Consider the following 24,758-nt stretch of genomic DNA (forward strand, 5'->3'; position numbering starts at 1 on the left):
CTGAAGAGTCTGCTCAAAACTTTGCCGGTTTGCAGCTGGGAGGGGGATGGGGGAATTGTTTGGCTTCTTGCTATTGGTTTGTGAAGCTTTTATGTATTACAGATGCAGTTTGTGCTTTGCAACTACTTTTCTCAGTCTTGGCTTGCCTTTTCATTTTATAACAATGTATTTTGAAGAACAGCTGGTTTAAATGTTCATGAACTCCAATTGAATAACTTTTTTTCCCTTTAAAGTTCCACTTTTCAGTGTTTTGTTTGGGAAAGCTTTGCTAAACCCAAGGTCACTAAGATTTCCTCTTATGTCTTCTTTGAGAAATGTAACAGTTTGTTACGTTTATAATGCACGTTGACTTAGGTTTTATGTGTGATGTGAAGTAAATGTCAAGGTGTTTTTTTGTTTTGTTTTGTTTTCTGTTTTTTCCCCATTCCATTTGTGGAAAGAATTATCCTTCCCCTCATTTAGAGGAAAGGTGTTTTTTCACATTGTCACTTTTGTTTAAAATCCATTGACTGTGTATGTTTTCGTCTATGTCTGGGCTCTTTGTTCTGTTCTCTTGATCAAGATGTATACTTTATGCCAATACCATCAAGGCTTGATTCCTGCAGCTTTGTAATAAGTCTTCAAATCAGATATTGTATATCCTCCAACTTTGTTCTTCCTTTTCAAAGTTGTTTTGCCTCTTCTAGATCTATTGCATTTCCAAGTAAATTTATGTCGCATTCTAGGGAAGGAAATAAACCACTGAGATGTTGCAGATCAGTGGTTGTCTCCAGACAGAGGAGAAAAGGGGGTGTAGGTTAGAAAAGGTCGGGAGAGGAAACTTTAGGGCACCATGGCTGTGCTACTTATTTTCATTGTGGTTGTGGTTTTCATGGGGATATCCACGTGTCAAAACTCATCAAATGGTACACTTTATGTATGTGCAGGGGTTTTGTATGTCAGTCACACCTCAAGAAAGTTGTTCAAAATAACAATAGAGGGGTATCTGGGTGGCTCAGTTGGTTAAGCCTCAGACTTTGGCTCAAGTCATGATCTAGTGGTTCGTGAGTTCAAGCCCCACGCCGGGCTCTGTGCTGACAGCTCAGAGCCTGGAGCCTGCTTCAGATTCTGTGTCTCCCTCTCTCTCTGCCCCTCCCCTGCTCATGTTCTGTCTCTGTCTCTGTCTGTCTCTCTCTCAAAAATAAACATAAAAAAATGTTTTTAATTAAAAAAAAAAAGAATAAAGCTAACAATACGGGGGCACCTGGGTGGCTCAGTCTTGATTTCAGCTCAGGTCATGATTCCAGGGTTGTGGGATTGAGCCCCACATCAGGCTCCATGATGAGCATGGAACCTGCTTAACATTCTCTCTTTCTCTCTCTCTGCCCCTCCCCTGCTCCTGCACAGGTGCGCTCTCTCTCTCTCTCTCTCTCTCTCTCTCTCTTTCTCTCCCTCTCCCTCTCTCTCTCTCCCTCTCTTGCTCTGTCTCTAACTTAAAAAAATAAAAATAACAATACAGGAAAGAAATGGGCAGGAAGAACATTTTTGTAAATAAAGACTAAAATCAGTAGAATTCCTATATATCATCCAACTGTGAAAAAAATACCAATAATCAGAGCTCATTCTCTTGCTTTAAGAAACCTAGAAATGTAAGCCTCCTCCCCTCACCAGCTGCCCTCATGGCCCACTATTTTGCCTTTAGGCAAGAATGGTTGGTCAGTTATAGATAAGACTTACTTTTCAATGAGAATATTTGGGAAAATGTTTATCTTCCTTTCGGATAAGGATTCAGTAATTAGAATAAATTCTTTAATGTTTATTTTTGAGAGAGAGGAAGAGGGCACACGCATGCGTGTGCAAACACACACACATGCACACATGCACTCAAGTGGGGGAGGGGGAGAGAGGGAGACAGAAGATCCGAAGCAGGCTCCACACTGACAGCACAGAGCCCGATGTGGGGCTTGAACTCATGGAACCGGGAGATCATGACCTGAGCTGAAGTTGGATACTTAACCGACTGAGCCACCCAAGTGCCTAAGCATTCAGTTATTTATTTATTTATTTATTTATTTATTTATTTATTCATTCATTCATTTAAACATGAAATTTATTGGCAAATTGGTTTCCATACAAGCATTCAGTAATTTTTAAATGACATAAAACCATGTCAGTATAGAAGAGGAAGGAAAAATTCACTTATCTTCATAGCCTAAAGAGTCAGTGAGTTATAGATCTTTCCTCTGGGAAGGCCTGGCCTCTTGTAAATCTTTGAACGCAAGGAGATACCTGAATTTTGTCCATTTATTCATAGTAAAGTTTTGATGAAAATCCCGTGATTGTAAAAGTTTTACGAGGATTCCGACTAAAAAATCATTGTGATTTGCTCTGCCCAAAAAATCAGGGGGATTCTTACCATTTTTTTTTTTACCATATTATTCTTACCATTACTAAGAATAAATCTAGAATTTAGTTTATCACTATACAATTGCTCCCATATTTAATACCTGCACATGAATTGTAAAACAACTTTAGCAGATAATTGATGAATTGATGCTGAGACTGTTATCTCTTCCCTGTATGATTAGTTGCTTTAATCAAGCCATGTTGACTTTTCATCAGATGGTTCCAGGTCATTATTGCTCCATGTAAACTGCCTTTCTGACTCCTTCCTATCACTTTGGGTGTTAATTCAGCCAGAAAGCCAGTAGCATGATTTGCAAGAAGTCCACATTTTCATTTTAAAAACCAGAAAAGAAAAAAAAAAAAAAAAAGAAAAGGGTTGTAGGGAAACAGACATACAGAGATACAGGTTTCTGGTGGATAAACAATTACTTAAGAGGCATAATTCCTTTTCAATATGAGATATTGATATATTTGTAATGATGGTTTAGAGTTTTCAGGTAACTGTGTGACACCTCAAAATGTTCAATAATTGTGAACTGTAGTGAACTGGCCTCTGTAGACAGAAAAAAATGTGATGGTCCTTTATATCTCTAAGATGTATCTTAGTCCATTCTCCATATAGCTGCAGAATTAATGACATTCTTTGGCCTAACTTTGCTTTGCTTTCCCGAGACCCTGCTCACGCCACAATTTTATGCGAAGGGAAGTTATCAGCAACTTACTAACATTTCATTTTCTGCATATGTGCCAATACTATGTGTATATTTAAATTATTTGGAGGTGGCCATAACCCAATCTGACTGGTGAATTAAAATGTGAAATCTGTTCTGGACCAAAGAAATAAGCAGGGACGCCCGGGTGGCTCAGTCGATTAAGCGTCTAACTTCGGCTCAGGTCATGATCTCGCAGTTCGTGGGCTGGAGCCCCGCGTTGGGCTCTGTGCTGACAGCTCGGAGCCTGGAGCCTGCTTTGGATCCTGTGGCTCCCTCTCTCTGTGTTCCTCACCCGCCTGTGCTCTGTCTCCGTCTCTCTCAAAAAATGAACAGTAAAAAAATGTTTTTTTTTAAAAAGAAATAAGCAGATGTGTCAGAGGCTTCTGTTTGGCCAACAGCATGCATATAAGCATGCTAAAGCCGAGTAGAGATCATGAGCACTTCACCCTCCTTCATCAGACCATGACATCTTGTCTTTGGCCTGTGTTCGTAGGGAAGAACCTTATGCCTCCTGTACACGCGGAACGCTTTTTTCCTGCCATGGTTAGCAGACGTAGGCTAACCTCACAGTGTGCATTCCCCATTCCCCACCCTTTGCCTTGTTCTTCCTGGTGGTCCACCCAGTGTGTGCCCCTGGGAACATACCAGGTAGGTGATGTGCTTGAAAAGTGGGTTATCCAGAGTCGGTATCTGTCTCCTGACTTACCTGGTGACTACAGAGTTACGGAGAGAAACAAAGAGCAGACTTTACAGTTGGTTCTCTCTTTGCAGAAGGATATCTTAAAATCGGATCTCATTATCTGCTCAGTGGCTGCCGTTCTGTCATTTGCCATCAGTGCCAGCACTGTGTTCCTGTCCTTGCGAGTACGTATCCCTTCGGCTTTATACTCCCCTGCCTCCTTATTCTCCCTAATAACAGAGCCGGCTGTGGGACTCCAGGGCATCGTCAGGGTAGTAGAGCCAGGAGAGGAAAACACAACACCAGCTGAGAGGTTTAAGGAACGTGGCTATTGTGCTGTGAAGAATTACGTCCCAGATGAGATTTGGTTCACCCTGCAGATTGGGTTCAAGTGTTTTATCCCTTGTCCTCCGGTGTCTGGGGAGCCGTATTGTTTGCTAGAGTAACAGCGCATGTCCTAGAACCCCGCGGTGGTAAGACAGGCCCACGGCTCACTGCCAGGAGCAGGACTGAAGGCATTACCATATCAGGAGGGAGACCGAGGTCCCCAAGCCAGAAGGCGTTTGGGAACATGGTTTTCAGGTAGAGAAACAAAAGTGGAGAGTTCTAGGTGGGGATTCTGGCTTGAGGTTCCAACAGACAGTTACTGTCTCCATATAAAAGTATTACACACTTAGGAGCTCTCTTTCCAACAAGGAAAGTCTGTTAGCTACGTTTGTCACTCTCCGCCTCTTCTTTTAAAAACAACAGTAACAAAATCTAAAGGGCAGAGTTCCCTTGGCCTCTGAACTTAGTAGGCCAGCACCCCCTTCTTAGGGGCTCCCAATACAGGGTGGTTTTGTATGGGAGAAATTTTCAGAAACAAGCCCGGGGTTGCCTCTCTGTTCCGTTAGAGGGAAGAGGGGAAGGCCGGCAGTGTTACGTGATATTTCTGGACAGCCCTCCCCTGTCCTGCGAGGCTAAACCGTGACATTTGTCCTCTTGTATCACAGCCATTTCTCAGTGTCGTGCTGTTTGCCCTGGCTGGCTCGGTGGGGTTTGTGACCCATTACATGCTTCCTCAGCTCCGCAAGCACCATCCGTGGATGTGGATTTCACACCCCGTTCTTAAAAACAAAGAATATCAGCAGCGGGAAGTGAGAGGTCAGTAATCTATCCCTCGTTAAAAAAAAAAAACAAAACAAAAACGATGTAGTGGAAGGTATCTTTTACAGCAGAGATTGTGTGCAACCAGTGTGAATGTGCTGAATGCCACAGGACTGCACACTTAAGGACCGTTACAGTGGCAGATGTTACATGATATCTATTTTACCACAATAAAAAAAAAAAAGGAGAGCGTGTACCTTAGAGTATGCAGTATCGCCCCCAGAACAAGAAAGTTGAAGGGGAGTGAATCAGAACTGTGTTTTATAAAAATAGCAAGCGGTTGTTAGTAGTGGGGAAAATTAATTACCATTATTCAGACCTGAAGATTCCAGCTTAAGTTGACCCGGGACCAGGAAGAACATCACTTTACTGCCCTCCCATCCTCCACAAAGTGTTTGGGGTGGGAGTGGGGCAGGGATGTAGCCCAAACCTCTGAATCTTCAGGACCTCTGACCCCTTGAATTCTGCTTCCCTTGACCCACACCCGTACTTGATGGACTCAGCTGTTCTCAGGGCTGTTTCCAGTCACAGTCATGCAACAGCCTGGTAATCCAGGCCGTGCCACCAGCTTCTAGATAAGAAGTCTCTCAGGAATTTCTCTCGTAGCTCTTCCCTTGCTCTGTGATCCCACAGATGGCGGAAGGATTGGATCCATCCCCATTTTCAGACACATTGAAGTTACAGGTCACAGACCGTGGCTGTCGTTTATAACTAGCTAGTGCTGGTAATTCTGTGCAGAACGTTGTAGCCCGTTGTAACACCTCTGTTGTAGAGGGAGATATCTCATTGTCACCCTGTCCAGGCACAGGGGTATGTGAGCAGAGCCAAGACTGGCTGACCTGCAGGGATGCATCGGACTCCCCAGATTAGTTAGCAGTAACTTCGGTGGACTGGTATGACGAAGGGAAAGGGGGGCGAGACAATTTCAAAATGAAGAAGCGAAAAGAATCACTTCAGGTGCTGTCGAGAGCATTTCTTCAAGGAACATCTCTGGGTGGGTATGTGGAGCTGCCTTCATCTGAAACAGCCAGATCAGTAAAATTGTAGATTGTTTAGTGGAAAAATACGGCATCGAGGGTCTGCTGCGCATATAGGGTTTAGGGGGTGGAGAAGGGTCACCTGACCGCTCTGCCCTCAGAGACTTGCTTTTCTCAACATGCAACAGGGCAGCTAGCTTAAGGGTCAAGCTTAATATATTTGTGCTATACAGACACACACACACACACACACACACACACACATACACACACACACATTTTAAATGTTCTGTTACATTCTAGGTGCTACTTAAATGCATAGTATTTTAAACCTGCATGGGCCATTTTTTAAAATTTATTTATTTTGGTGGGGGGAGAGCATGTGCACAAGCGGGGGAGGGGCAGAGAGAGAGGGGAGACACAGAATCCAAAGCAGGCTTCAGGCTCCGAGCTGTCAGCACAGAGCCTGACACAGGGCTTGAACTCATGAGCTGTGAGATCATGACCTGAGCCGAAGTCGGATGCCCAACTGACTGAGCCACCCAGGAGCCCCTTCATGACCTTTTCAGCACATGATTCAAGCCCAGGTAACATGATTGTGTTTGTATGTTGATGTCTCCTCTTTGAGGGATGAGTGAGCAGGCGGGCCTGGGCGTCTGTCCTGTAACGGGGGACTGGGGGTTCACGTCTGTTAGCACAGGCTCAGGCAGAAGCTCTGTGGCTGTTTCTCCCTTGCCTGCATGGGCTGTTTATAAGCCACCTGAAATCTAGCCAAGAGTAATAGACTTGACAAATTAGGCATATAATGAAGAACAGATTGCATTTCAAAATTACGTGTGTTAGAAGGAAAATCCAAATATTTAAAATATGATGGTATGAACTCGTTGAAAAGCTATTACTCATTTTGGTATCATCCAGATCCCGACTTTCCTTGCCTCTTCTTCCTGGCCTTCTGCCTTTTAGGTCTTTTGCTCTTTATGTCTCCTACTAACAAGAAAAAACATGCCCAGGAAATTCAGACCAACTGTATACCTTTTTTTTTTTTTTTAATGTTTATTTATTCTTGAGACAGAGACAGAGCGTGAACAGGGGAGGGGCAGAGAGAGAGGGAGACACAGAATCTGAAACAGGCTCCAGGCTCTGAGCTGTCAGCACAGAGCCCGACGCGGGGCTCAAACCCACGAACTGTGAGATCATGACCTGAGCCAAAGTCAGACGCCCAACTGACTGAGCCACCCAGGCGCCCCAAACCGTATACCTTTTAATGTGAAAACTGTGCTCAAATCTTCTCATTGGATCACAGAATACAATTACTGGAAGAGAAGGTCGAGCAGAGCAGGGCGGCAGGTCTGTGGCCTACCACTGGAGTCCCCTAATCCCACGGCAGACATCGCTGAGAACAAGCCTAAACCTGGGCCAGAGGCAGACACTGAATCGGCATGGGAGATGAGATGTATGTACTCTCCCTGTCTCAGAGTTTGTAGAATCCCGCCCCACCCTTTACCTAGGAGGAAGCTGAAGCCCACAGACCTCAAGGGTCCCAGCAAATCTGTGGCCAGTGAGTGACCAGAAAGAACCCAGGGCATCTTACTCCAGTGGGGTGCTCTTTCTGCTCCCCCCGTCAGCTCTCGGTCTAGCAGGCTGATCGTGTGCAGTTCGTATGCGGCCCTTAGACCACATGTTGCTGCCGTCCTTGTTGCCCAGCAGGGCCACGTCGCTGTGGTAGGTCCTACAAAATCCGACAGGCCGTAGTCTCATGCCAGCTCTGCAAAGCTTGCTTTCATCCCTGGATTGAGACAGACTCACCACACTGAATTCTGGGCCTTCTCATGGTTTCTCAAATACACCCCATTCTCTGACCGTCCCCCTTGCTGTTCCCTTTGCCTGTGATGCTTTTTCAAGCATCACTGGACTCGCGCCACTAACTCATCTTTCAGGTCTCTGTTTAAAAGTCAGTCCCTCCAGGAGCACCCTGGTGGCTCAGTTGGTTGAGCATCCGACTCTTGATTTTGGCTCAGGTCACGAGCTCACCGTTCATGGGCTGGAGCCCCACATCAGGCTCAGCAGGAATTTCTCTTTCCTTCCATCTCTCTCTGCCCATCCTGCTCTCTCTCTCTCAAAACAAACAAACAACAAACTCAAAACTCAAACCCTCCAGAAGTCTTTCCCTGACCACCAGGAGTAGGACTAACTTCCTGACTGTGCCCGTGAACCGCCCTTTCCATAACATCCTCTGCAGTGACTGTGAGCGACACATCCACTTGCTCATGCTGGTCCTTCACTGCTCCCCGTGGTGCTGGGCACAGAAGTGTCTCTCCTGAACTGCACTGCACTGAGATGTCATCAGCCCTCTGTTTGCTAGAACAGACTTCAACCTTGCTGGGTATACTTTCTCTCAGTTTACTTTCCTTTCTGCATACCTCTGATACGTAATTTTACTTGCCATACAAAATTACTTGGAGATACAAAATAAATTTTGATACAAAATTCAGATTACGGCTCACGTTAAGGCCTGTAAATTGAAATGTATTGTTTAGCCAATTCAGTTCTTCACTTTCGAGACTAATTTAAGTAAACTTTATCCCATACTAGTCCCAACAAGATGTTTCACCAATATTGGAGCTAAAAGAATAAAGTTTTATCACTCATAGTACAGTTGAGCCATAGTGGTGATGTCATTGTAACTGACATATTAATGGGTATGTAAGGTGGTTTTTTTCCTTCTCTATCCCCCACTAATCTAAGTGAATCATGCTGAAAATAACAAGATAGCTAAGTAGACAGCACCACAGATGACATCATGTTAGTCAAGTATGGAGCTTCTAAGACCAAATGTTTAAGGAGCATTGTATTTTTAGAAAATAAAACAAATTATCCTGAATTATGATGGTAATTCCAGACAAATGACTTCATTGATAGGCCACTGTTGTAAAAGAGTCAGAAGTCGGATCTACTTGAAAACTTGTTTTATTGAATGTCACTAGATACCTATCTTTCAATAACTAATTTGAACATAAAGAGACTAAATGCTGCAATCAAAAGACATAGGGTGACAGAATGGATAAAAACAACAACAGCAAGACCCGCCTATCTGCTGCCTCCAGGAGACCCAGGTGAAAGACACCTGCAGATTGAAAGTGAGGGGGTGAAGAAACATCTGTCTTGTAGATGGATGTCAAAAGAAAGCCAGAGTAGCAATGCCTACATTGGGCAGAATAGGCTTTAAAACAAAGACTGTAACAAGAGACAAAGAAGGACATTATATCACAATAAAGGGGACAATCCAACGGGAAGATGTAACAATTATAAATATTTACACATCCAACCTAGGAGCACCCAACTGCATAAAAGAGTTAATCACAAACATAAAGGAAGTAATCAGTAATACAATGATAGTAGGGTACTTCAACACCCTGCTTACAGCAAGGGACAGATCATTTAGATAGAACATCAACAAGGAAACAATGGTTTTGAACAACACGTTGGAGCAGATGGATTTAACAGGTATTTTCAGAACATCCCATCCTAAACCAGCAGAATCCACGTCCTTTTCAAGTGCACACAGAGCGTTCTCCAGAATAGATCATATATTAGCCCACAAAACCAGCCTCAACAAATTAAGGAAGATCGAAGTCATACCATGCATCTTTTCTGACACAGCACCATACAACTATGAGTCAACCGCAAGAAATAATTTGGAAAGACCACAAATACACAGGGGTTAAATAACATGCTACAAAATAATGAATGGGTCAAGCAAATCAAAGAAGAAATTAAAAAGTACCTGGAAACAAATGAGAATGGAAACACAACGGTCCAAAACCTCTGAGATACAGCAAAAGTGGTTCTAAGAGGGAACTTTATAGCAATACAGGCCTATCTCAAGAAGCAAGAAAACTCTCTAATAAACAACATAACCTTACACCTGAAGGAGCTAGAAAAAGGACAACAAACAAAACTTAAAACAAGCAGAAGGAAGGAAATAATTAAGATAAGAGCAGAAATAAATGATATCAAACTAAACACACACACACACACACACACACACACACACACACACACACAATAGAGCAGGTCAGTGAAACTAGGAGCTGGTTCTCTGAAAACAAAAATCAATATAATTTACAATCTTCTAGTGAGACTTCTCATGAGAAAGAAGAAAGGACTCAAAGTCACAAATGAGGGAGGAAAAATAACAACCAATAATCACAGAAATACAAATGAAATAATAAGAGAATATTATGAAAAACTATGTACCAACAAATTGGACAACCTAGAAGAAATGGATACATTCCTAGAAACATAAAAACTACCAAAATTGAAACAGGAAGATAGAAAATTTGAACAGACCTATAACCAGCAAATAAATGGAATCAGTAATCAAAAAACTCCCAACAAGCAAAAGTCTAGGACCAGATGGCTTCACAAGTGAGTTCTACCAAACATTTAAAGAGGAGTTAATAACCATTCTTAAACTATTCCAAAAAGAGAAAAAGAAGGAAAACTTCCAAATTCATTCTATGAGGCCAGCATTACCCTGATACCAAAACTAGATAAAAAAAAGAGAACTATAGGCCAATATCCCTGATGCACATACATGCAAAAATCCTCAACAAAATACCAGCAAACCAAATTCAACAATGCATTAAAGAAAACATTCACCATGGTTAAGTGGGATTTGTTCCAGAGTCGTTCAGTATTCGCAAATTGATCGATGTGTTACATCACATCAATAAGAGAAAGGATAAGAACCATGTGATCATTTCAATAGACACAGAAAAAGCATTTGACAAAGTACAACATCCATTCATGATAAAACCCTCAACAAAGTAGGTTTAGAGGGAACATAGCTCACTGTAATAAAGGCCATTTATTAAAAAAACCACAGCTAATATCATCCTTAATGGATGGAACTGAGAGTTTTTTCCCCTAAGGTCAGGAACAAGACAAGGATGTCCACTCTTAACACTTTTATTCAGCATAGTACTGGAAGTCCTAGGCACAGCAGTCAGATAACACAAAGAAATAAGAGGCATCCACGTCGGCAAGGAAGAAGTAAACTTTCACTATTTGCAGATGACATGATACTATATTCAGGAAACCAGAAAGACCCACCCACCCCCCAAAAAAACCTGCTAGGGCTGATAAACTAATTCAATAAAGTTGCAATTATACAAAATCAGTGTATGGAAATCTGCCGTGTTCATATACACTAATGATGAAGCTGCAGAAAGAGAAATTAAGAAAAACAATCCCATTTACATCTGCACCAAAAATAATAAGACACCTGGGAATAAGCCTAACCAAAGAGGTGAAAGACCTGTACTCTGAAACTATAAAACACTGACGAAAGAAATTCAAGAGGACACAAAGAAATGGAAAGACATGCCATGCTCAAGGATTGGGAGAACAAATATTGCTAAAATGTCTACACTACCCAAAGCAATCTACACATCTAATGCAATCCCTATCGAAATACTGCCAGCATTTTCCACAGAACTTATAACAAATAAGTCTGAAACTTGTATGGAACCACAAAAGACCTCGAATAGCCAAAGCAACCTTGAAAAGGAAAAGGAAAGCTGGAGGCATCACAATTCTGGACTTCAAGTTATGTGACAAAGCTGTAATAATCAAAACAGTATGGCGCTGGCACAAAAACAGACACATAGATCACTAGAACAGAATAGAAAACCCAGAAATAAACCCATAATTATATGGTCAATTAATCTTTGACAAAGCAGGAGAGAATATCAAATGGGAAAAAAGACAGTCTCTTCAACAAATGGTGTTGAGAAAACTGGACAGCTACATGCAAAAGGAAGAAACTGGACCGCTTTCTTACACCATACAGAAAAAATTAATTAAAAAGTGGATTAAATACCTACCTACATGTGGGACCTGAAATCATTAAAATCCTGGAAGAGAGCACAGGCAGTAACCTCTTTGACATCTGTCATAGGAACTTTTTCTCAGGCAAGAGAAACAAAAGCCAAACTAAACTATTGGGATCACATCAAAATAAAAAGCTTCTACACAGTGAAAGAAACAGTCAACAAAACTAAAAGGCAACCTACAGAATGGGAGAGGAGATTTGCAAATAACATATCTGATAAAGGGTTAGTATGCAAAATATGTATAGAACTTCTAAAACTCAACACCCCAAAACAGAATAATACAATTACAACATAGGCAAAAAACACGAACAGACATTTCTCCAAAGAAGACATCCAGATGGCCAACAGACACATGAAAAGGTGCTCAACATCACTTATCATCAAGAAAATGCAAATCAAAACCACAATGAGCTATCACTTCACACCTATAAGAATGGCTAAAATCAACAACTCAAGGGACAACTGGTATTGGTAAGGATATGGAGAAAAAGAAACACTTGTGCACTGTTGGTGGGAATGCAGACTGGTACAGCCAATGTGGAAAACAGTGTGGAGTTCCCCAAGTCACACTACTGGGTATTTATCCAAAGAATACAAAAACACGAATTCAAAGGGATACATGAACTCCTATGTTTATGTCAGCATTATTTACAGTAACCAAATTATGGAATCAGCCCAAGTATCTATCAATAGGTGAATGGAAATAGAAAGATGTTATATATATATATATATATATATATACACACACACACACACACACACACACACACACACATATATGCCTATATATATATATGTATGTGTGTTATATATATATAGATAAATAGATGCTATATCTATAGATATAGATATAGATAATGGAATTCAGCCATAAAAAGGAATGAAATCTTGCCATTTGCGATGACATGGATGGATCTAGAGAGTATTTTGTTAAGTGAAATGCATCAGTCAGACGAAGGCAAATACCATGATTTCATTCATATGTGGAATTTAGGAAGCAAAACAAATGAGCAAAGGGGGAAAAAAGAGAGAGACAAGTTAAGAAACAGACTCTTAATGATGGAGAATAAACTGATGGCTACCAGAGGGGAGATGGGGGGGGGGATGGGGGAAACAGGTGATGGGGATAAAGGAGGGCACTTGTTGTGATGAGCACAGGGTGATGTATGGAAGTGTTGAATCACTATATTGTATATCTGAAACTAATATAGCACTGTATGTTAACCAACCTGAATTAAAATAAAAATTAAATATGACAAAAAAATCATTTTATCTAAGAACTTTCAAAAGGAATCGTGTCATTTAGGAAAGGAATAATGGAGTTGGGTCATAATTTCATATGGTCCTCCAAGAAGAAACTTCCCTAGTATTATCATTCTTGGCTCTTAAGAGTTTAAGAAAAATTGAAGTACTCTGATTTGATGACCATACTCCTACTGTAAAAGTGGGTTTTAATGGGGTTTAAAGCGATTGAGATAGAGAATAATTCCATTATTGACATTCACTTGTTTATTCATTCAGAAAATGCTTATGAATATACTGTTCATTAAAAATAGAATTACTGGGGCGCCTGCGTGGCTAAGTCAGTTAAGTGTGTGACTTCAGCTTAGGTCATGATCTCATAGTTTGTGAGTTCGAGCCCCACGTCAGACTCTGTGCTGACAGCTCGGAGCCTGGAGCCTGCTTTGGACTCTGTGTCTTCCTCTCTCTCTGCCCTCCCTTTGCTCATGCTCTGTCTCTGTCTCTGTCTCTCTCTCAAAAAATGAATAAACATTAAAAAATTTTTTTTAAATAGAATTACTGAGTTCCTACCTGACACCAGGCCTGTGAACCAGTGAGACAGGATGACGAAGATGTGGTTTCTGTCATCAAAGAGTTTCTGACCTGTTAAGCAAACCTATGGCTGTGCCAGAATGGAAGAGCCATGACCGCTACATACACACTGATGTGGGGTCAACACTATGTGCAGCCTTGCAGGAAATTCAAGGAAGTAGAAAGCCCAGAGCCTAAGTGAAGGGGCTACAATTATTCATGGCTTACGTTTTTCCAACTGCTTGGACATAATATATAAAATGGAAAAATGTATGAATTTTAGAACTAAATGTTGAATTAATCTCTGGTGCATAGTAGGTGTTCAATAACATTGGTTGAACGAACAGATGAATGATCAGTGCTCTGTAAATTCATCGAAAGAAGACTTCCCTGTAGGCTGACAGGAAAAAGCCTTGTAAGGTAAAGGCTGGTTTGAAGGACTCGAGTGTACATGTGGATGGTAAACTATATACAAACAGGCTCATCCTTCTGCAAAAAAAATGGTTTCCTAAAAAGCTTAAGCTATAATTTTTGGATATACTAGAATAAATGGGCAAAAGATGATAGAAATTAGAAATTGTAAACAACACCACTTGAGAACTTCACTGAAACTGTAATTTAAAAAAAAATTCACTCTAATGAAACTAATTCACGAACCAGTCCGTATTTTGTCATTCTTAAGTGAGACTTACTTTGCATTTTAGCAAATCTTGCCTGTGATTTGCAGATAGACTGGTTTCAACATGTGGGAGACCTGGTTCTGAGAGATGTTTCTTTTTCTAATGTATTTTGCATTTATAACAAGGTAATAACCTAAATTAAAAATCAAATAGTACAAGTTGTAATGAAAAGCAGCAGACTCTTGTCAACTTTTTGCCATGTCTGATTCTCCCTCTCCACGAAAAAGTCCTTTCTATCCTTTAGGTGTTTCTTCTGGTCCTTACCATAATTCTTCGAAGTGAGGTGCATGTTCTCCTGTGTCTTGATATTTCAGATTTGCCTATCTACTGACTTCCTGTTCTGAATAAGGATTCCTCTCTTTTATCTTCCCTCGTACGTTAACATCTTCCCTTTCTCCTTCCTCACGGTATGGTTTTAATATTCTCTGAACAAATACTCAGGGTTTTGTTTTTCTACTAAGTCTATGGTTGTTCTATTGTTGTTCGCTTCTGGCCCAGTAGTATACCATGATTATCTTTCCTTTCTTGTTCACATTTCTGTTTTCGTACTTGCTAACCTTTCCAATAGCTATGGAAAATGTCTCTCAGTTCAGTTTTCCCTTCAGGCAAACCTGCCAGGTGATCTACTGGTTCCCATCTCCCCAGACTCCCTCCCGGAACCTGCTCCAATTGTTCCTTGTTTACTCCCTCTTTGTGAATGAAGCAAATCCTTCAGTCACTTTAGGCGGCTTTGTATATCTCCAAGCATTTCCATTCTACTCTGTACTTTGTACTAATGAATAGTTAGTTTGTATTATGGAGCAACTAAGGAGGCAAACGCTTCTGTAAGAATTCCAAGGTAATGTCTCCTGTCGCCCAGCTTCTGCTGCTGCTGTTGGAAAGTCTGATGCCTTTCTGACCCCTCCCCCCGACCCCGGCCCTTTATATGTGACTGGATTTTCCCCTGCGGGAAGCTCTTGGAACATTAAGGAGGGAATTAAAGTGTCATGGCCCAGAGAATGGGGTCAGATTTTGGCTCTGTCACATATTAATTGTGCTTAACCATCATGATTCAATTTTGTCATTTATAATTGGGGGTTCCTACAAGAAAGATTTGTTGGGGGATGAAATGAATCAAGGTAATAAGTATAGAATATTGGCATAGCCCTTGGCAGGCAGAATGCATTCAGTAAGTGTATACATCTCCTCCTCCTGTTCCCCAGAGTTAAATTCAATCATTGCACACCTTGCTTTGTGCCTCATTTCATCCATTGTGCTAGATGGCCGGTGGCCCTTTATCATTTGGATATATATGTTCAATGGTTTTGAAATTTTTGTCAATAGGTGATCGTACTGCCTGAATGACCTCGTTCACAGAATTTCCATGGTGATTAAATCAAGCCCAATAATCTATGTAAAAGTCCTTTGTGGCATGACAGGCATTGTTTGATTTCAAAACATAAAGGCTGTGTTGGGGTCTTTGGGAAGGTCTCGTCTTTGTATGCGTGACTAGGAGAGGCTATGGCTCTGGGAAGAAGAACGTATTTCTTACTTCTTCCTTTTTTGGCCCGCATAACAGGTTGCTAACATCAGGTGGTAGTGAGAGACCTGAAAAACCCTTCAAAGCCTCTTTAGTTCAAAGTGACTAAAATAGTTTGGAGCATGAACTGAACTAGTGTCAGCTGAGTACCAGTCCCCTTTGCTATGATGCTTGCATAAGACGGTGCATTCCAGCGAAATGGCTTAGAGCTGATGTGTCAAAAAATAGCCTGTCAGCTGGAAGCCTGCCTTATTAATTATTCCCTCTGTTGTTATTCTCCTCATGTACCTTCTCTTCCCCTCCTTTTCTTCCCCCCTCTGCCAGGCACTGCTTCATTTCACTCTCCCGCTCTGTTCTCCTTCTAGTCAACTGGGGAACTTCTCTCTCTGTGTCAGTCTGGAGGTGGCTGGAGTGGAACCAGGTTCACACTGCGGCAGCAGAAAAAGGAAGGTGGGATTCAGTTGCCTCTGCTCAAAGGGGAGCGAGGCTACAGGAGGCCTGGAGAAGCACAGGCCAGTGCTGGCCAGCCTCAAGAAGGAGAGGGTCTGGGGACAGAGCTCAATGGTCAGCTGCCAACCTCAGCTTTCGAGCAAGCCACGGGGTGTTTACCCAAGTGCCCAGTGGGGTTCTTCTAGACTGCGGATACATCGAAAACAATGTGGAAATAAAACGAATGGCCAGTAATTGGAGAAGTGTAAAAAAAAAACAACCTAACACTAAAAATCAAGAGGTCTAAATATGCATGTGATGTATGCAGGACGGAATGTGGCAGCTTTGGGCTCTTGCGGCCGAGTGTGCATAGAAGCGCAGAATCAGGCCATTGGGAGGAGTGATGTTAGTTCTCAGCTGCAGTGGGTGAGGTCACTATGATGAGTGCTGACTTAGTCTCCCTGATGTGCATGCACTGGGGTCTTATCTGAAGCGATTAACCCACAGAGTGCTCTATGATAGGAAAATATATGGAGATACCAGTGGAACAACGGAAATGGTGTTTTAAAGCGATCTTGTACCTTACGCATTCCTTACAAGTGCATACTCCTCGTAGGTTACTAGATCGCTTTAAAACATACAAATCACACTTCCCTTGGGGGAGAAATTACGATTTTGCAGATTAGACATTCACTGAGTACCTGCATTGTACTAGGCACTGTGTTTGGTGTTGAGAATGCAAAAATTAGTAAGAGCATAATCCTTGCTTTTGACAAGATGGCTGTTCTAACAAGAAACATCTTCCCTCCTGTGCTCCTAGTGAGAACGTTTGAAAGTTGCTCTTAATGCTTTTCACATGAAAATTTTTGACCTAACCTCCTTCATGTGAAAAATTAATAAATGATTTCAATAGTGTTTTAGTTTTAAATACTATGATTTTATATTAGCAGAGGACCTTTCTATCAAGAGGAGAAAGCACATTATTGCATTGATTCTCCCGAGAGCCTCTCTATCCCTTTGAGGAGATGTGAAGGATGCATTTTTATTCCCACTGAATTAATGAAAAAAAAATCAGTGGGAAGTTTTGGGAAAATGAGCTAAACATTTTTAAAAATTGAGTTAGACTTTGTATCAAATTAAATTCCAGATGGATTAAAGATTAAAAAAAAATTTTTTTTAAAGGAGGAAAAGAAGAAAGAAAGAACCAGAATAGCACTGCAAGAAAATATAGGTCAAGTTATATAATCTTGGTTGGGAAGAGAAAAATAATTTTCCTAGCATGACCCCAAAGTCAAAAACCACTGAAGAAACCACAAAAAATTTTATTCTCTGAAAAATGTCAATTTTAATATTCTGATTCCCGAATGTTGCTCTTTACTACCTTGTATTTCTTTGAGAGGTTTTACCAGGGTGTTGATCCTGGTAATAATTACTGAGTCATTCAAAAATAATGCTAGAACCTATCACAGGCCAGGGACTGTGCAGAATGTTGGGGGAAGCACTGGGTGGCAAGGCCTCACCGTGGGGTGAACCTTCTGAGAGAAGAAGTGTACTATGGCCAGGAGTGAAACTCGAACCCCTGCACGGCAGGCATTGCCACACCACGGAAACCCCGGCCTCTCCTCAGACTCTGTCGTACTGGGTGTCTGCTTTAGTTAAATGAACTATGAATCAATTCATCGGTGATGTTGCCTGAATGTCCTGCGCGGCTCCTGTGGACAGCGTCCAGGGCTAAATGCCCAAGCATGCTGGAGAAAAACCGCCTCGCCCCCTGGCTGTAGTAGAGAGGTGGACATTCGTCCCACAGATTAATATACACGTACAGGGTTTGAAGTACAGCGAAGGGAAGGAGTATAAAGGGATCCTGAGCTAGATCTGAAAGACCAAGAAAGGCTTCTTTGAGGAGGCTGACATTTAATTGGAGGCTTGGAAGATAAAGAGGGGAGTTAACCCTTAAACTGGAGGAAGAGGGTTCCAGGCAGGAGAAGGGCCATGGGCACATCCTGTACTGACTAATGGGAACGGAAAAGTCACGAGGACCTTGGCTTTATCCTAAGCGGAATTACAGGGCTTTGAGCAACAGGGGAATGTGATTTGCTTTACGTTTAAGGATGATTACTTACCCTCTTCATGCTACTGGCTTTGGAAGCGAAGCCTTTTCTAGGGAATAAACCATGGCGTGTACATGATAGTGCTAAGGACTTTGCGATGTGAGGTTCGGCCCAGCAAGAAAGATGACGAGGAGAAGCCCTCGTAGGGAAAAGAGATCGCCTCTAATGAGGGGATGCCACCAGCCTGGACATGGTGATTCCATTTTGTGGGGCGTCTCCGCCTTAGATGCCTCAGGGTGACGGGGCCGCTTGAACTGAGTGGCAGCCGTCTGGAAATGTTTGTGAACACGCCTGGCCCCTGTGAAGGCGAGAAGTCATGCATCCTTGCAGCCGAAGTGGCAATTCAAGGTTTGAACTGGAGGAAATTGTCTCCCTAAAGATAAAAACATCCCGAAGGTTTTTGATTCGCTTTTAATTATCGAGAAGGACTTCTTTTAGTAACGTAAGCTTCTAAATAAAACAACCTGAAAGGCCTTGGAGAAAATGTAAAGCACTCAATTGTAGTAAGTTGTATATAACTTGTAAATGGCATAGTTAGTTTGCATTCTTTTCCTCACGGGCCTAATATTCCAGGGAAGAGAGAAATACTAATGCTCAAGGAAGGTCTTTTATGGTCTCTGTGCATATTCAGGACATTGCCAAAGGACAGTTATAAAATACCATTGCAAAGATTTTCTTTCTCACTTGACTTTCTATGAATACTGAGGCATTTTAGGGCCCTAAGAAACATGTTTATCATGCTAGTGCATTTGTAAGCTTTGCCTTTCATTAGCTTTTCGTGGCCACCCCATAAGAAAAGATTCAGTGTCGTCTTTTAGAATTCAGAATTCTGGAATTACATTGCTGTTTTAGTTTCCTCCCGTGTAATTATTCTTCTTCCTTTCTGCTTCCCCTCCACTCCCAAACACAAACATTCAGTATGAGTTCGACTTGTCTGTTAAGAGTTTTCTACCATCTAGAGATTGTAACGTTTCGTTGGAATAAATTCCCAAGCTTGCTAGGAGGATAGAGATATGGAACATTTACGGGGAAATTGATTTTCTTTCAACATAAAGGATTAGCAGAAGCTGGAGTCAAAAGTTTGGAGTTGGTGATGCTGCTGTTATTCCTGTATGTTTATTGTAACCCCCTTTCCACGTCCTTCTCCACCCCCGCTTTGGCTGGATGTCCTGACACCAGTCAGGGAAGCCGTGCCTTGGGATAAATCTTCACCTAGAATGTTTTCCCCTTAATGTACAGTATGTAAACCCGTGCTTGCCGGTGCGTGCAGACGGCATAAAGCACATCCTCTGGCCTCTCATCCAGAGATTCAGAATCGGTGGGTTGCCCGTGGGAAGAGCCGGGATATCTAGTCACATGCCTCAAAGCTGTGCCTGTGCTGTAGTTTCCACACACATCCCTCCCTTCCAGGTACCACAGAGGGTTAAATCTCACAGAATCAATACCTCTGCTCTCAAATATTTGGAAAGGCACGGATGGTAAATTCAGATCTTATTGGTGATTTCTGTACATGTTTTTTGAAATTCATTGCTTTGTGTGTTTCTGCAATGGAGAAACGAAAATTCTTATGGAAAACCCGTATTTGTTATCACTATCTGCCGTAAATCCTTGCAAGGACTGCAGTGACATTGTGTCCCTGCCCTCACATCAGCCCCACTCACTGGAAAACATCATGGTCTGATAGCAAATGTGACAAGCATTTGAAAGCCTGGATCGCACTCCCCCATCCACATGGCACTAGCATTCTACAGTGACGAGCTGTAGATGTTTCTTTTAATTCAGATGTTTTTCTAACAGCCCTGCAGCATGAGGTTGGCTTGTATTTCCTTAATTTACATATTTTTGCAGGAATCTAGCTAAGGTTGTCATGTTTCTCTGAATTGGTGACAATTGTTGATAGAACTCTGTAAATGTATTTTTATAAGCAGGCTGAATTGAATTGCATTTGATGTGACGACCCCAATCTGACACTGTTGACTTCATATAAATTGAGAAATCAGAAAAAATAATGTGCATAGAAGGAAACCTAAACGTACCCGATTGGACTTTAGGAGAGACTAAAATAGGAAATATTGCTTAATGTGTTATAGTTAGAAAGTTTTTGTTTTGTATTCAAAGAGTAATTCCAAGAGGCTGCTTTTTGTTTGATTTAACAATCCAGAGTTCCCTCGAACACTAAAAATGATAAGATAATAGGTGAACGTTTACAGAACCCTAAGCCGACGGAGGCATAGCGTCTACTCTTGACAAACCCACAGTCTAGTGGGGAGATTAATATTTAAATGAATGCTCCATGGTGTAACAGGTACTATAGTTAGAGAATTCACAGTGCATAGTGATGGCACAAAGGAATGATGTATTCTGCCTGAAAACTAAAGGTAGTAATACAGAATGCTGGTTCAGTGTCTTGCAGAAGCTTCGTGGGTCCTTGCTATATGGCGGCACGGTGGACCACCGGCGGTGAGGAGATGGCAGGGTCCGCCCAGCACAGGCAGAAAGGGGGGCATGCGTTGTTTCTAAAGAATTTTAAAACAATAATAATGCCAATTACAATTTGGACTCCTTTTTTACTTTCACCTTGTGCCAACGGTTCTAAACACTGTCAGTGATTAGACCCTTCCCCTGGGATGGACACTCCCGAGTGCACAGCCCTGGAAAACGGCCGGTAGTAACTGTACTGGGAATGGTCAGGGACATGGGGAGCGGGCAAGACCAGGAGTTCCTCAAGCAGGAAATACAGAAGGACATTCCAGGAAGGCACCCAGCACATATAAAGGCATAGACAACAGTGAGGTTCAATGCCGTGTGGGAGGAAATAGACATTTTCAATATGGGGCGCCTGGGTGGCTCAGTCGGTGAAGCATCTGACTCTTGATCTTGGCTCAGGTTATGATCTCAAAGATCGAGCCCCGCATTGGGCTCTGTGCTGACACTGTGGAGCCTGCTTGGGATTCTCTTTCTTTCTGCCCCTCCCCAACTCATGCTCTCTCTCTCTGAAAATAAATAAATAAACAAACAAACAAACAAACAAACATTTAAAAAAAGAAATTATTTTCAATAAACTGTGATGGTCAGTTATCCACATGGGAAAAAAATCGGTCTCAATCCCTATCTTACACCATACAGAATCAATTCCAGATAGCTTGCAGATCTAAATGTGAAAGGGAAAACAATAACGTCTCAGGGGAAAACATAAGAGAATGTGCTCACGATCTTTGTCTTTTAAACACAGTACAAAGGGGTACCTGGGTGGCTCAGTAGGTGAAGCATCCGACTTTGGCTCAGGTCATGATCTCACGGTTCATGAGCGAGCTCCGCATCGGGCTCTGTGCTGACAGCTCAGAGCCTGGAGGCTGCTTCGGATTCTGTGTCTCCCTCTCTCTCCGTTCTTCTCCTGTTCGTGCTCTGTCTCTCTCAAAAATAAATAAAGATTAAAAAAATAAAATAAAATAAGCAGAGCACCAAAGACTCCAAAAGGAAAAAAAAAAAGAGAAATTGGAACGTATTAAAATTAAGTATTTCTTTTCTACAAAAGAGACTATGAAGAGAGTGATAAACAACCCATAAAATGGGAGATCTTTCTGATGCATATATCTGACTAAAGACTCATACCTAAGGTATATAAAGAACTCCTAGAAGTCAGTAAAGAAAAGACATCTAACCCTAGAAATCAGTAAGGAAAAGACGTTACTCTAGGAGGAAAAAGAACCAGGCAACGCACATGGAGAGCCACACTTCACAAAAGTGTGTATCCAAATGGCCAAATGGTGTAAACACATGAAAAGGTACTTAACTGCATTAGTCATCAGAGAAATGCAAAATGAAACCATAACATGATACCACTCTACACCCACAGCATAGTTAAAATGAAAGAGAGAGAAAATGTTTTGGCAAGGATGTGAACAAACAGAAGGAACTCTTTGCACTGTTTGTGGGGGTGTAAATTGGCTCCATAACTTTGGAAAATCTCCTAGAGCTTCCTACACACACTTAATAACCTAGCAATTCTGTAGCTAGATATATACCCCGGAAGCGTACCCATGTTTACCAAAAGGCCTGTGCAAGAATGTTCATGGCAGCACTCTACATGATAGCTCTAAACTGGAAACAACGTGAACGCTCGTGTACAGCAGCTTTGAAAAACAACCTGTGTCTATTCATATAGTAGATTATTGTACAGCAGTGAGAACGGGCAGATGATGATTACACACAAAGATGTGGCTGAATCTCAAGGAGAGTGTTGGGAAAAAGATACAAAAGGACAGTAGGCAGACGGAACAGTGGTGTTTGGGGTTAGGGCACTGGTTACCTTGGGGGGCAGTTACTGGAAGCAGGCACGGGGGGCTTCAAGAGGGTTTCTTCTTCCTCTAGGTGCTAGGGACACGGCTGTATGTGTATGGTATGTGCAGGTTTCTGTATATGAAGAAGTTCAATGACAACGTTTTTGAAAAATCCAGCATGGCTACTTCAGGTCGCCAGTTAAGTGAGTGTAGAACTGATGATCGTGACCAGAGAGTTACGAAGTGGCAGGTATAGAAGATCTGACGCCATTCCAGACCCACTGGGTCTGATTCTGCGTTTCCCCCAGGTGATTTATTTGCATGTCGACGTTTGAGAACCACAGGTCTAGGACAGCGTCTTTCTGCCTTGTCCCCGGGTAGTTCCAACATGCAGCTGTGGTTAGGATGACTCCGAGGTGTATTGCCTGCATGGCTAAGTGAATGCAGGTGTCATTAGATAAGATAAAGAATGTGCGAGGAAGAGCAGGTGTGTGGAGGCTGACAAGTTCAGTTTTGACATGTATTTGGGGATTCCTTGGGGACATCAGGTGAAGCCATCCATTGAGTATTTAGATCTGGAGGCCAGGAGACAGATAGAAGATTGAGAGTTACAGATGGGAGTGTCCTCAGCGTGGATGGAAACATTAAAGTTAAGGGTGTTGAAAATGAGAAAAAATAATACAGAGGTCCAAGGAGAGCAAATGACCAAATAAGGGAAGAGGGGTTTGCAGGGAAAATGGGAAAAGTAGTATCAGAGGTTTGAGTGCAAGCAGGAGCAGGTGGCCTGGGGAAACTAAGGAAAGAGAGTTTTCTGTGGAAGGAAGGACCGGCGATGTTTTATGCCCAGAAAGGTCTAGTAAGGTAGACTGAGAAGGATCAATTATTTGTCCTTTGGGAGGTCACAGGTGGCTGCTCCATACACAGTTCTGGCCAGGGGTAGCTGCAAATATCGAGGCGCAGAAGTTTCAGCAGTAAGTAGGAGACAGGGGCCTGGGATGGTCAGACATTCACAGCCTTTTCAAGAAGCTGTGCAAAAAAGGGCAGAGGGAGCGAGGTGTAGAGTGGAAAGCAAGTTTTCAATTTGGCAAAGACTGGAATATTGCCACTTGCCAACAGGAAAGAGCTACTCTGGGGACTGATCCCTGAACCAGCCATCAGGAAGGAACGGGACTCAGAACTTCAGTGGACGCTCAACGTGAGGAGGACCCAGCAGGTGGCTGTAACTAGGAATACATTCGTAGCTGACGGGTGGGAAGATGAGTTGTTGGAGTCTCATAGCCTCAGTTTTCTCTAGAAGTAGGGTTCCTGTCATTTGCCTAAAGGGATGGGGGAGACGTCATAAAAATTTGTCTTTCCTAATTTTCATATACTTTCACAAAAGATGAGAACCCTGTTGTCAGCATGTAGAATATATAATAATATACCTAGATTTCATTAATTATATGTAAAAAAAAAACACCTTAATTCCCTATGAAACAGCCCATTTTCAAATCTATACCGGAAAACACTGCGCATTCACCATTAAGAATACCCGAAGTTAAATTCCTACCCAACATCCTTGCTGTTTTTTAATTATTGAAGTAGAGTTGACATACAGTGTTACGTTAGTTTCGGGTATGTGACACAGACAATGCCATATATTACGCTGCGCTCACCGTGGGAAGTGTGGCACCATCTGTCACCATACAAAGTTATTACAACATTACGGACTATGTTCCCTATGCTGTACTTTTCATCCCCATGACTTATCTGTTTTACAGCTGGAAGTTTGTACGTCTTCACCTATTTTGCCCATGCCCCACCCACCTCCACTCTGTTTAGGTAGAGTTTTTTCTCTGTATTTAAGAGTCTGTGTCTGTTTTTGTTCATCTGTTATGTTTTCTAGAGTCTACGTATAAGTGAAATCGTATGGTATTTGTCTTTCTCTGTCTGACTTTTCTATAGGTCCATCCATGTTGTTGCAAATGGCAAAATCGCATTCTTTAGGGCTGAGCAACATTCCATCGTGTATATATACCTTTTAAATTGAAGCGTAACTAACATGCAGCGTTACACTAGTTTCGGGTGTACAATACCGTGATTCAGCAGTTGTTTACATTACTCAGTGCTCATCGTGATAAGTGTACTCCT

General features: G+C 42.0%; 1 protein-coding gene across 1 annotated transcript in view; it reads left to right on the top strand.

The window, feature by feature from the left end:
- The window catches only part of LOC125933103 (pecanex-like protein 2), a 77,981-nt gene that overhangs the window by 46,099 nt on the left and 7,124 nt on the right, over positions 1-24,758 (top strand). Inside the window, exons 4-5 of the mRNA XM_049645983.1 lie at positions 3,870-3,962; positions 4,770-4,920. Coding sequence (XP_049501940.1) covers positions 3,870-3,962; positions 4,770-4,920 — 244 coding nt within the window. The remainder of the gene's footprint in view (positions 1-3,869; positions 3,963-4,769; positions 4,921-24,758) is intronic.

Source organism: Panthera uncia, chromosome D2 (assembly GCF_023721935.1).
Source record: "Panthera uncia isolate 11264 chromosome D2, Puncia_PCG_1.0, whole genome shotgun sequence".
Classification (NCBI taxonomy): domain Eukaryota; kingdom Metazoa; phylum Chordata; class Mammalia; order Carnivora; family Felidae; genus Panthera; species Panthera uncia.